Below are 14511 nucleotides of genomic sequence, written 5' to 3'. Positions count from 1 at the left end.
AGATAGAAAAGGTACAGTAAAAATATGTTACTCTATAATCTTACGGGACCACCGCTGTATATGCAGTCCATTGTTGAGAGAAACATCATTATGCAGTGCATGACTGTATATCCAAACCATCCTAAAGACCAGGGGAAAAACTATGTTTTCTCTTTATAGTGATGGATCAACAACAATCACTTTATGAGAAGGCTAAGCAGAGAAGGAAAAAATGAGATTAGAGGAAAACTAAGAAAATAGGAAAATTTCAAGAAACAAGAAAGGGCCTTAAAAAATTCCAGGTGTGATTTTAAGGAACACTATCTCCCATGGAGTAATTGCCTACTTTAACATGTCTGGCAGGGTGTGTACAGGCTTCAGCTTTCACTAGAATATGAAGCCTCATCAGATGTTTACTAGTTCAAGCATTACTAAGCAAACATGACATTTTTGCACAGTAGTAATGCTTATGTCCTAATTACAAATCTTTTCAACCATGTGTGAATTATCTTTTCTGCTTTTAAGATTACTTCAGACAGACTTAGCAGTACCCTGGCAAGGCTAAGAATAAGCAAAGAAAAAAGATCAGAAAAGAAGAAAAAGGGAAAAGGGCAATATTTATTGGCATTTAAATGGAATTTTTACTTCTGCTTTTGTTCGATAAGATATAACAACAATCTAAAATTATTTCTTATAACTTTTATTAAAACTATAGACATGAAGCTTTTCTTTCTAAATTACAATTTAAATTAATAGCGGTTTAAATTAAGGAAATTTGAGTTAGTAGAAGTTATTGTGTTTTTCTGGTATTTTTTAATAAGAAGATAACCATCAGGCTTGAAATAACAAAAAATTATTACCTTGACCCTGTTTGTGAGTTGCTCACTCATTTTCACTGAGCATATTAGCTGAAAAACAACAATTGGCCTCCAACCATCAACATGTTTCCTCTGTTACAGCCCAAAGAATTCGGCAGCACCCAGTGGACAAAGACGCCCAAGGCTTGTGATTGAGGAATGTCCCCTAACTTCTGAGGCACAAACAAATGACACAGCAAAAGAACTGATAGAAAAGGTACTAAACGTATGCATTTTTTCATGGGATATTAAGAAACATTTGGTATTTCATCTTCATCAATTTCCTTTTTCACCCTAAAAAGAATAAGGAAATGACAGGCAACTTTTCTACCAGAATTTAAAACATATCGAAGTACTTGTGCCAAATTGTAAAGAGTTTAAAACAGAAATACAGTCCAGCGAAACAAAATGGACAATCAGAACTAAATTTAACCAAATATAAGAAGTTTAATGACAAACCTGATGAAATAAAATAGAGGAACAACCATTATTTAAGGAAGACTGTTGGGAAAGTAGGCAGTTGTTCTGCAGAGAATAAATTCCGCAGTTCAGATGAGATAAAGAGGTAATTTTTTAATATAAAAAAAAGAAAACAGGAAGAGTAAATATATTCAATGAATAGATTAAGGAGTTTGAGTATATAAATATAAGTTAACTGTACTAGGAAAACTAAGCTTAAAAAAGAAGAATCAAAGAGAAATCAGCAACAGACATGTCCTATGGAGCTTCATTTTCAAAATATACATTACAGGAAAGGAATACAAATCCATGAAAGTAATATGCAGTCTTAAGTGGACAGAGACCATGGACAGCAAATGTAAAAGAAAGAAACATCAATAATTAGGAGACAGTTGGTAACAGGTTCAACCTAATAATGTTTAATGTTAATAAAACCTGAGAACTAATACCTCACCAGTATTAAACTGGGAAATTTAATTAAAATCCAGTATTGCAAAGCTTTAAGACAAGTTAAGGCCAGGTGTGGTGGCTCACACCTATAATCCCAACACTTTGGGAGGCCGAGGCAGGAGGATCACTTAAGGCCAGGAGTTCCAAGACCAGCCTAGGCAACATAGCAAGACCTCCAACTCTACAAAAACTGAAAGAAAAAAAAATCAGCTGGACGTGGTGGCACATGCCTGTAGTACCATGTACTCAGGAGGGTAAGACAGGAGGATCACCTGAGCCCAGAAGTGAGCCTGCAGTGAGCTGTGATCAAGTCACTAAAATCCAGCCTGGGTGACTGAGCAAGACTCTATCTCTAATAATAATAATAATAATAATAATAACAACAACAACAACAACAACAAAGAAAAGCTAACATTCATAGTACAACTGGCATTGTAACAAATTAATGCAGTATTCTTTAATATCTATTTAGTAAGAAGAATCATAAATCCTGTTTTGCCTTTTGTTGTTGTTGTTAAAGAAAATAGGCTGGAGTATAGTGGCACAATCATAGCTCACTGCAGTCTCCGACTCTTGAACTCAAGCAATTCTCCTGCCTTAGCCACCCTGGTAGCTGGGATTGTAGGCATTGACACCATGCCCAACCAATTTTTTTATTTTGTAAAGACAGGAGTCTGTGTTGCCCAGGCTAGTCTTAAACTCCTGGGCTCAAGCGATCCTACTGCCGTGGCCTCCCAAAGTGCCGGGATTATAGGTGTGAGCCACCACGCCTGGCCATAAATCCCATTTTATTTTTTAATCCCCTCCTTAGGAACTGATTGTAAGAAAATAAGTGAAAAGGGGAAAAAAACATTTTTATACAAAGATATTTAATGAACAGTGAATAAGGGTCCAAATTCTCAATAACTGGAAGACTTTGAAAGAGACAACGATGGATTAATATAATAGAATATTTTATAGGCATTAAACATGACAACTATATTGACTGTCAAGAGAGAAAAGTCTATACAATATAACTTAATTGAAACTTAAATGAAAAGTTAAATGCTATATGTATATTGATTAAAACAAAAAGTTGTAATTCATAAATACTCTAAATTGATGGGATTTTATGGTGAAAGGTGTTTCTTTTCCATTGCATTGACATATTTATAAGGTTTTACTTTTTATTTAAATACATACAGCTAAAATCTAAGGCATTTCCTTTCAGGTAAGAAAATGAAATGTGGCCGGGCGCGGTGGCTCACGCCTGTAATCCCAGCACTTTGGGAGGCCAAGGCGGGCGGATCACAAGGTCAGGAGATCGAGACCACGGTGAAACCCCGTCTCTACTAAAAATACAAAAAATTAGCCGGGCGCGGTTGTGGGCGCCTGTAGTCCCAGCTACTCGGGAGGCTGAGGCAGGAGAATGGCGTGAACCCGGGAGGCGGAGCTTGCAGTGAGCCGAGATCGCGCCACTGCACTCCAGCCTGGGCGACAGGGCGAGACTCCGTCTCATAAAAAAAAAAAAAAAAAAAAAAAAAAAAAAAGAAAATGAAATGTGTTCACTTTTTTCTCTAGTTTTTTCCAAGCATTAAATACCATGTATGTAATATCTGTGGTTTGGGGATAGCCAGTTATAGTTGCTAATGATTATTTCCCATTTAGGTACAAAGTCACTAATCAATAAGGGTTTTTAGGAATAGTCTTTGAGACTAAATTTTATTAACAAACTACATATATTGTTTATTAGTACTATTCTGGGAAATTTTTTTCTGGTAATAAATCCACGCCAGCAAATTTCTTTTGAAAACAAAAATGTAGCTGCTAATTTAGTCTTAATAGATCACCATCAGAGCCCTTGTTTTGCATTTGACTTCCTGGACACAGTTAAAGATCTATTTAAACAGGAAAGTACTGTTATTTCAGCAATTCGAGTGACGGGGTTATTTCATTAAGAGAAAAGCTTCAGGAAACTAGCACATGAAATATTTGAGCATTGCTCCTGGTAAGAACAAGAGCCTGAGATGAATTGCCAAATATTTTTGAGCAGCTGCCTTGTGTAAAGAGTTGGTTGTTGAACAGCTAACTTTTAAGTCAAGTTCTAACATTATACCAGTGTTCACTCTGATTTTAAAATTAGGTTTACAAGTATTTTTCTCAGAATTTTAAACTAAAAATAACATTTTAAAAATATCAATCCTCCAACTTAAAAAATGGGAAAAAAATACTATATTTCTTACCAGTCCTTTCCAGATAAAATTTCCTAGTAATAGAAAAAAGCTTTTCTGCATCTTTTCTCTCAAATCGACTAATAAGACCTAGAGGAAGCACTGGCGACAAATTCACCCATTTCTACCTGCAGAATGCCATATCTCTATCCCTCCCTCTTCTTCTCTCCCAGGACAATTGATATAAAGGAAAACTAGTGGTTGTTTTAAATTGTTATAATCTCAATATGTTAATTCATAGGAACAAATGATATTTCACCAGCCCTAGTCCTTTGTCCTAGCTCCACACACCCACACTCTCCCCGCTCTCAGAATTCTCCTGCCTCACAAGCTGGAGCTGAGTGAACTAAGTTGCCCCCATTGACTGGGCATTGCTCTCTGTTCTGCCCCAGTTCTTCCTGGCTTTTCTCATTCCATTTCATTCTGATTCTAAATGTTTGCATTTGCAACCTCCATCATAATTCTTTCTTCTCCTCCCAGATAGCATTTACATTTAATTTAAATGTTTAAAACAGTAGCCATATAAAAAAATTGCTATTTCTTCATTTAACTAATTTAACAAGTACTTACAGAGCACCTATGAATACAAAACACTGCAATACAAAGAAGAATAAGACATAGTCCCCTATGTCAGCCTTCAAAGGAGCTGCCAGTTGAACACATGAAGAAGACAAATAGAACAAAGAAACGAAGTAAAAGCAGAGAGGAACATGCCTTAGGTTTTTGGCTGTTACATTTAAACAAAAGCTAAATCTTACAGATATGTCAATGGGAAAAGTGTTAAATGTAAAAATAAGCATTCTTAAGTTCTCGAAATTATTTCACTGGTATTATATTATATTATATGCTTCAGAATCCTATTCTTTAATTGGTAGGATTAAATCTAATCCTATGTATTTGGCCCAGATGGGAGACAATAATATAAAGACGTAAGCCGATCAGAAAGCTTTGTAAGAGTAGTGGTATGAATTGGGCTTATGCTTTATACCTACACATTTGTCAAGCATCAGTCTTTTAACATTTTTCTTTGTTACCATCAAATAAACAAAACTAAAACCTATTCCAAGAAATCCCTAAAAATGACATTACCAAATACATCTTCATTAACAAAGAAAAGCTTTATTAATTTAAAAGCAAAATACATATAGTTTTATATACATATAGTTTATAGTTAACTAATTTAACAAGTACTTATAGAGCACCTGTGAGTACAAAACACTGCAATACAAAGAAGAATAAGACATAGTCCTGTATGTCAGCCTTCAAAGGAGCTGCCAGTTAAACACATGAAGAAGACAAATAGAACAAAGACTCTTTTAATTAATTTAATTAAATTTAAAAGCAAAATACATTTAGTTTTGCTTTTAAACTAATAAAGCTCTTCTTTGTTAATGAAGATGTATTTGGTAATGTTATTTTTAGGGATTTCCTGGAATAGGTTTTAATTTTGCTCCAACTGGAGACATCATTGTTAAATGGTCTGCAAAAATCATGCTACAGAATTATTAGTTCTTCCCAAACAGTGGCCCTTCAGAGAAAAATAATTCCTGTTTTCATAATTTATAAAGTATGTTTGGTTCTGTTTGAAGGTCATGATGATCATGTGGCATGGTCTTGGGGGCAGTGCTATTTTACAGGTGATTCATTAGTTTATGAATGAGTCTTTTGTTACTGGTCAGGTTACTCCATCTTCTAGTGGATTTCCTCAATAAGCCTAAAAGTTAATTGATAAAGTAATCAATGAAAATAGAGTTTATATTTTGTTCTGCCATCTCTTTTTAAATATCAGATTAATGTCGCTGCTAAAAGAGGAATGAAATTTGTTGGATTCATATCACAGCATTATTCTCCATCTAAATTCTGCAATGGAGCCAACCATGATGGAGATATAGAATCAATGCTACATGTGAGACACGGTTCAGATGAAAACTGCAGAAGTTGGAATGAAGGGACATTAAGTGGGCAATCATCTGAAAGTGGAATTGAGGAAGAACTTCATCATGAAAGTGGACACTATCAAATGGAACAAAATGGCAGCCCTAGTTCCTCTAAATCAAGAAAGGAAGAAGGTAATAGACAAGATTAGTAGAAAGAGAATATACTACAGTTTAGATTAAGCAAAATAAGTTTTTGAGGTTTTCTTTTAGAAATATGAGGCAAAGTAAATTGCTAAAGATTATAATGACTAAATGAACTAATACAAACTTGTCATGATTTTTAAAAATTATTACAGCCAGCAATAAGGCATGGCAGTTTTTTAGACAGTTGTTTCTGGCAGCACATACAATGCCATCCACATAATGAAACTTTGTGTTGAAGATTGGTTTCTATTTAGTCATCCAAAACTCCCTTGTAAATTGGAGGCTGTACTTGTGTACCAAATAAGTGAGTCTATTAAGTCTAAAAAGCTGTTCTGATTTATGTTTGTACTAATAAACAGCGTGTGAGAATTTTCATTTTGGCTTTTCCCATTTCATGGATGGTTTTCACCTTTGAAATTAATTGGCTTTCTTTGATCATCAACTAGAATGTGAAACTGGCACATCACGATGAAACAATTAATATAACAATAGTGCCTGCATCCTAAAATAACTTTGAACAACAGTTGTATTCTTCTGTGCCAGCTAGCAAGTCTTCCCAAGAAATTGAGAGTATTTTATTCATGCATTTGGGACTGTTCAAAATTTTCTGATACCTTTGTGGGCATGCTTTAAAAAAGCACTATCAGAGAAAAGCAAAGGCTACGTATACCTTAGCATTAACAACATGGGCTCTGGAATCAGATACCTCAATTTCTTTATAAAAAGGGGTAATAGTAAGAACTCCCTCATTGGGTTGTTGTGGGAAGTAAATAAGAAATATCTACAAAGTGTTTGACCCAGTGCCTGGTACAGAATAAGCTCTATATTAACTGCTGTTAACTGATCCTTCAGTCGGTGTTGGCACTGGAGGAGCACGCCTTGGTGTCAGGCTTTCTGGGTTATGTTTTGATGTGCTTAGCATCCTATACATGGCAGAGATTCATTTAGCCACATAAGCTCCACCTCCTGAAGAAATAATTGGGAGCATTTACCAACTTAGATCTCACCCGTCTCCACCACCATCACCACTGCCTTCCTCTTTTCTCACTCATTCCCTAGCTAACAATGTCCCTGATTTTTTTGCAATGTAAAAATTATAGGAATGTGTATTAGTCTGTTCTCATGCTGCAAATAAAGAAATACCTGAGACTGGGTAATTTATAAAGGAAAGAGGTTTAATTGACTCATAGTCCAGCATGGCTGGAGAGGCCTTGGGAAACTGACAATCATGGCAGAAGGGAAAGCAAACATGTCCTTCTTCACGTGGTGGCAGGAGAGAGAAGAATGAAAGCCCAGCAAAGGGGGAAGCCCCTTATAAAACCGTCAGATTTATAGAACAGGATGGGGGAAACCGCCCCCATGACTCAACTGTCACTATCTGATCCCTCCCACAACATGTGGGGATTATGGGAACTACAATTCAGGATGAGATTTGGGTGGGGACACAGCCAAACCATATCAGAATGTAATAGTGAACAAGAGGTATGGGAATTACGGTCAGAGAGGTATTCACTATCTTCCACCCATTCCTACCTTTACACTCCATGTGAGTTCCCACCCTTACTTTGAGCAAATCAGATGTCTATTTCTATTTCTTTAAGTTCTAAATCCAATATAGTACTTAATGTAACTGTAAATCTTTAGATTCTCTCTCTCAGTATTTTTAAACTACATACTTCTCAATAACTTTTCTGTAGTAGTGGTTCTTAATTAGAAGAGGGAGAATGGGGGTAGCAAGAATTCACAAAAGACCTCTTTGAGTATCTGGTGAAATCCATGAAATCCAGATACTTTTGTCTGTCATACAGGTGATGTTAAACTTCCTAAAACACAAACATAGGTGTGGATCCATTGACCCCACGTTAAGAATTTGCCAATTCCTAGTAAAGCAGAAGATATGATCCAGCATTTCCATGTCTGTTCTAGAGTCACTCTCACACGTGTCCAAGAAGATATAAAGTTTGTAATAACAAAAAAACTGGAAATAATGCATATGTCCACCAAAAGGAGACTAGACCATTGGCATACTATGTAGCAGTTAAAATAAATGAATAAGATCTATATGGTTATTTACATTTTAAAGGCATGTCGAACAAAAAGTCAATTCATATCTACAGTAGAATACCACTTTAAAAAAATTTTTCAAACTGTAAAATGTTACATATCATTTATGGGTTTATTAGTGTGTATTGAAAGATTAAAAGCTTGAATGAGAATGATAAACACCAACTTCATTATAGTACTTACTTCTAGAGAATAGAATTAGAGGATACTACATAGTAGCCTCAACTGTATCCAATTCTCATTTCTTTGAAAAAATACTCTGAAGCAAATATAGCATAATATTGACATTTGATTAAGCTGAGTGCTTGTTTGTATGCTTGGAATATCTCATGATTACTGAAAAAAATTAGGAATCTTTGATCAACAAAATTATAATTTTCCCTTTTTTTCTCCTTCTGAATGTCTAACCTCAGACAACAAACTGTATACAGTCTTCAATGTTTTTGATGATGATTCAACCTCCTTGGCCTATCAGGAAGGCATCCTGTCAATGAAAGTAACAAGAAAAGGATCAGTCATTAGTACGCTTGATGCTGATTGGCTGGAGTTAACTACCTTTTATTATAAACAAGGCTTGTCTTTAATTGATTCTTTTGTATTCTGGGAAACATCTAAAGGTAAGTTTTATGTTAATGATATTTTATATCTGAAGAATTTGAACTTGTATCAAAATCAGTGAAAATGTTTTTACCTCTCAAGTTCTATGGCTGAAAGGACAGATACCATTCCTAAGGAAATAAATTCCAGCTGTTACACAGATATGTAGCTTTAATTTAAAAGCTTAAAGCTCCTTCAGCGCAATGGACACTTAAGGAGGGTGGGCAGAATTATAACATAAAATGTTCACTGTTGGGTTGTAATTGGGAAACCACCGTGTGATTGACTAGGAGAATTTTCCAAATAAGATGTACTATAATAGTCCAAATGAGAAGTTTATGATGGCATTTCATGGTTACTATTCATATTTATTACATTATCCCAATTTTGAATGCTATCTACCATGTTTATAGTCAGTCTATACCTGATTCTTTCTATAATTTGTATAGAAAAGTCATCTTTGGTTTAGAAAGTGACGTTGGCTTTGTTCTTATTTCTGTTTTCACCTTGTCTTTCATCCCTCTCTAGCCTTTCTCATTTAGTTACAATGGAGTATGTAATTATTTGTGTCTATCACGAAAACAAAGAGAAACTATAACATATTATCAAAAATGACTTTCTAGGAAATTTTTTTCAGAGATGAGTGTTAAAAAAAGAAAAAGAAAAGGTAGTAATGACACTAGAAAAATGCATTAGGAAAGGTGAAGGTTATGAAATCCAGGATAATTAGGAACTCAACTCTGTGAGGTTAGAGGAAAGAATTAAAAGCCAATAAGATCTCCCTGTACCTTACTACTGTTAAATCAGCCTAGTATTACCTTAACTGCTCCAACTAGAGACTTTGGATGATATTTTAAATTATCAGGAGTCATGTTCCAATAGGCCCTTTTAACTAGCAGTATTAAGGACCAAACCCATTGGAGCACCCCAGTAATACAACACCTTGCAGAGTGCTTGGCACATAGCAGGTGCTTAATAAATATTTCTTAGTATTTTTCAGTAGGCCAGGCACCGTGGCTCACACCTGTAATCCCAGCACTTTGGGAGGCCAAGGCAGGCAGATTGCTTAAGTCCAGGAGTTCGAGACTAGCCTGGGCAATATGGCAAAACCTCATCTCTACAAATAATGCAAAAAGTTAGTCAGGCATGGTGGCAGCCACCTGTATTCCCAGCTACCCAGAAGGCTGATGTGGGAGGATCACCTGAGCCCAGGGAGGTCAAGGCTGCAGTGAGCTGTGATTGTACCCACAACATTCTAGCCTGGGTCACAGAGTAAGACCCTGTCTCAAAAAAAAAAAAATATATATATATATATGTATATATGTATATATGTGTGTGTGTGTATAAATTAAAAATATTTCTTAGTATTTTTTGGTTATTGGAAGCTTCTTCCACTTGGTCTTTTATTTTATTTTATTTTTATTATACTTTAGGTTCTAGGGTACATGTGCACAATGTGCAGGTTTGTTACATATGTATACATGTGCCATGTTGGTGTACTGCACCCATCAAATCGTCATTTACATTAGGTATTTCTCCTAATGCTATCCCTCCCCCTTCCCCCCGCCCCAAGACAGGCCCCAGTTTATGTGATGTTCCCTGCCCTGTGTCCAAGTGATCTCACTGTTCAATTCCCACCTATGAGTGAGAACATGTGGTGTTTGGTTTTCTGTCCTTGCAATAGTTTGCTCAGAATGATGGTTTCCAGCTTCATCCATGTCCCTACAAAGGATAGGAACTCATCCTTTTTTATGGCTGCATAGTATTCCATGGTATATATGTGCCACATTTTCTTAATCCAGTCTATCATTGATGGACATTTGGGTTGGTTCCAAGTCTTTGCTATTGTGAATAGTGCCACAATAAACATACGTGTGCATGTGTCTTTATAGCAGCATGATTTATAATCTTTTGGGTATACACCCAGTAATGGGATGGCTGGGTCAAATGGCATTTCTAGTTCTAGGTCCTTGACGAATCGCCACACTGTCTTCCACAATGGTTGAACTAGTTTACAGTCCCATCCACTTGGTCTTTTATAGTAACAGCAAAGTTTCATAGGAAAAACATGGGCTTTAGAATCAGACCAAGGTTTAAATCCTATGTCTTCTACTTATTAGTTGTGTCATCTTGGGAAGTTAGTTGAGCTCACTGAGTCTCAGTTTCTTAAAGAGGAATAAAAATACTCCTACTTTTTATTATTGTGATGATGTAATAAGATATAATAAAATAAAGTGACTTCCAGAATGCCTAGCCTACAGTCAGAGTTCATTTTCTGGTGTTAGTTTTCTTTCCTGCCACTTGTTATGTGCAATTACAGTACTTTTAGTGTGGATCATCTATTTAGAGGTTGGTTTGTGCTTCATAATCTCTCTCTCTCTCACTCTCTCTCTCTTTCTCTTTCTCTCCTGTTTCTCTTCTCTCCAAAAAGTTTAGTTGAAGCCATTTCGAATTTTGGTGTGTGACTTACTGCTGAACAGAAAAACAAAACATACGCTTTTCGCAATCTCTCTCAGGCATCCCTGCCTTGGGTCTTGCCTGATGAGAATAAAATTAGCCACAGCAGTTGCCAGCCAGGCTCTGTGTGGCTTTTGTTCTTAAAGCCTCAGAATCTATTTAGAGAGCCCCAGGGTGACTCCCTCTCAGCAGCTCATGGGGCGGAGCGGGGTCATGGAGGGGGGTGCAGAATCTTCCCTTCTCAGCAGCTCTGGAGTGTCTCATTAGACATTTGACATTGCAGGCTATGGAAAGCCCCTCACGAGCCACATCAGTCTGCGGGTTCTGTCACCTGGGCACGTCATTTGGGACTTTCCTGGGAGTACACAGGGAAGTTGCCGAGGGGAAATTGTGACCAATAGCTGTGTCACTGTGCGAAGCAAGTCAGAGGAAGCAGGGCTGAATTGGTCGCTTTGTTTTGGTATGTTTGATGCCTGACATCTAAAGCACATGGGGAGGGTGGTAGGGGCAGACAATGCATATTTTGTTTGGTCTTGCTTCTATCCTCTTCCAAAATACTGTAAGAAGTTAGCCCACCATGAGGAATGGGAGAACAAAACCAGACAGCGCTCAGAAATTTAAATATATTACCCCACAAATCACATTGAATAAAATACTTCCCTCCAGAAACACAGAGGTGGGGGACAAATGTTTAAAAAGTTTTCTACTTCAGCAGTCAGAGTGTAAAAGTTGTAAGATCTGTGAAATTCCTTCTCAGGGTCCCTCCACGCTCACTCTAACAGCCTTTCCTGCTGTGAAGCACACCCTGGGACACACACACACACAATGACCCTCAAGGTGCCTACACGTCACCAGCCTCCAAACGCCCCACCACCCCCGGAGCACAGTCTTTCCCCACCTTAGGATACCACATCTTAAGGCTACATTTTGATTTTTTAAGAATTCTTTTCAGACTTCACTTGTTACTCATTTCAATCTTTCCACTCCTGTAAAAATGTTTGTGTGGCACTAGTGGAGGAGAGGTAGCACAATGAAGAGTGGGGATGGAGTAATAACATTGAAACTCATTCCATATATGCCAGGTCTCATGCCAGGCACTGGGTTTATAATACTCTTCCCTACTCGCAAGGTGCTAGCCGTGTGGCATCGGGCAGACAGGCAGTGAAAATGTCAAAACAAATGTATCTAATTTCAAAACTAAGAAAATTGTGTGACATGACCATAGAGGATATTATGATGAGAGTACCAGGGAAGAACCCACTTAAAGAGGCGGTCAGAAGATCCCCTCTGAGAAGGCAGCAATCACACTGAGACTGGGCAGCTGGAGAGGAGCAGACCTGTGAGAACCAGATGTACGCCATTATAGGCTGGAGAAACACATCTAAAGGTACAAAGACCTTAGGGCAGAGAAGAGGAACTGGGAAACAGTCTGTGTTTCTGGAGCAAGGCAAGCAAGAGTATGGCTCTGGACACAGTGGAAGAGGTAGGCAACAGGCAGTCCCTACAGGGTCCTAAACAGGAAGAATGCAACGACAGCAGCTAACACCTATTTTGCACTTGCTCTACACCAGCATCGTGCTAAGCATTTTGCATTCATTAACTCATTTAGTCCCCACAGCAACCTGTGAGGTAAAGATGATTGTGGCCAGGCACGGTGGCTCACGCCTGTAATCCCAGCACTTTGGGAGGTTGAGGGGGGCAGATCACGAGGTCAGGAGCTTGAGACCAGCCTGGCCAACATGGTGAAACCCCTCTCTACTAAAAATACAAAAAATTAGTTGGGTGTGGTGGCATGCACCTGCAATCCCAGCTACTCAGGAGACTGAGGCAAGAGAAGCATTTGAACCAGGAGACAGAGTTTGCAGTGAGCCAAGATCACGCCACTGCACTCCAGCCTGGGCGACAGTGCAAGACTCCGTCTCAAAAAAAAAAAAAAAAAAAAAAAGGACTATATATATATATATATACACACTTTATTTATTTATTTGTAGATGGGGTCTCACTGTCACCCAGACTGGAGTGCAAGGGCACAATCATAGTTCACTGGCCTTGAACTCCTGGGCTGAGGCCATCCTCCCACCTCAGACTCAGTAACCAGGACTCCATGCATACCACCACGCCCAGCTAATTTTTTAAATTTTTTTGTAGAGATGGTCTCACTTTGCTGCCCTGCTTGGTCCCAAACTCCTGGCTTCAAGTGATCCTCCAGCCTTGGCCTCCCAAAGTGCTGGGATTCCAGGCATGAGCCGTCGTGCCAGGCCATGCTTATTCTCCTTGTACATATGAAGGAACTGAAGCACAGAGATTTTACATAAGGTGCCTGCATTCACACAACTGGAAAGTGGTGGAGCCACCTAGATGGAGTGTGTGCTTTTACCAAGATACTTATTCCAATTCATTCATTAAAGATTTAAAGAGGGAGTCATGATCTCATTTGCATTTTTTAAAGAATTTCTAGCCAGGTGCGGTGGCTCTCGCTTGTAATCCCAGCACTTTGGGAAGCCGAGGCAGGCAGATCACTTGAGGTCAGGAGTTCAAGACCAGCCTGGCCAACATGGAAAAACCCCGTCTCTATTAGAAATGCAAAAATTAGCCGGGCATGGTGGGCGCCTGTAGTTCCAGCTACTCAGGAAGCTGAGGCAGGAGAATCTCCTGAATCTGGGAGGTGGAGGTTGCAGTGAGCCGAGATCACACCACTGCACTGCACTCCAGCCTAGGCAACAGAGTGAGACTCCATTTCAAAAAAAGAAGAAAGGAAAGGAAAAGAGAGGAGAGAAAAGGGAGGGGAGGGGAGGGGACGGGAGGGGATGGGAGGGGAGGAGGGGAGAGGAGAGGAGAGGAGAGGAGAGGAGAGGAGAGGAGAGGAGAGGAGAGGAGAGGAGAGGAACTTATTTGCCCTCATTATGAGAAATGGATCACAGAGGTCAAGAGTGGAAGTGTGGTGGGGAGGCTATTAAGAGGCTGTTGCAGTGGTCCCTGAGAGATGATGGTGGCGATGGAAAGAATTGGATAGGCTAAGATTCTTTTTAGAGTTACCATACCTGCCTGCCCTCTACTTCAAAGATGCTCCTGGGCCCAACTCTGGGCAGCTGAATACCAAAAATGACATGGGAACCAAAAATACTACAATGGAGTGTTACCTCTCTGCACCTTTACAAGAATGTCAATGTCATGTCCTGCTAAAAGACATGTCCAGAAAAGTAAACCATTCTCTGGGAGCCCTTCAAACATGTGCTTTTCAAACCAGGGTTCGAGTACCCTCAGGATATGCAGCCTTGTGCCAAGGAGTACACAAGTTCACAAGTTTGCAGAATATAACTCTTCCTGGAGTGTCAATATTACTTTAAGACTGAGTGG

The 14511-nt window shown here is 38.5% G+C and overlaps 1 protein-coding gene across 1 annotated transcript in view; it reads left to right on the top strand.

The window, feature by feature from the left end:
• The window catches only part of RFTN2 (raftlin family member 2), a 97220-nt gene that overhangs the window by 31888 nt on the left and 50821 nt on the right, over window positions 1-14511 (top strand). Inside the window, exons 3-5 of the mRNA XM_005573833.5 lie at window positions 939-1053; window positions 5745-6024; window positions 8508-8717. Of these exons, the coding sequence (XP_005573890.3) occupies window positions 939-1053; window positions 5745-6024; window positions 8508-8717 (605 nt within the window). The remainder of the gene's footprint in view (window positions 1-938; window positions 1054-5744; window positions 6025-8507; window positions 8718-14511) is intronic.

Source organism: Macaca fascicularis, chromosome 12 (assembly GCF_037993035.2).
Source record: "Macaca fascicularis isolate 582-1 chromosome 12, T2T-MFA8v1.1".
NCBI lineage: Eukaryota > Metazoa > Chordata > Mammalia > Primates > Cercopithecidae > Macaca > Macaca fascicularis.
Note: the sequence above shows the minus strand (reverse complement) of the source record. Positions and strands in the feature narration are given on the sequence as shown.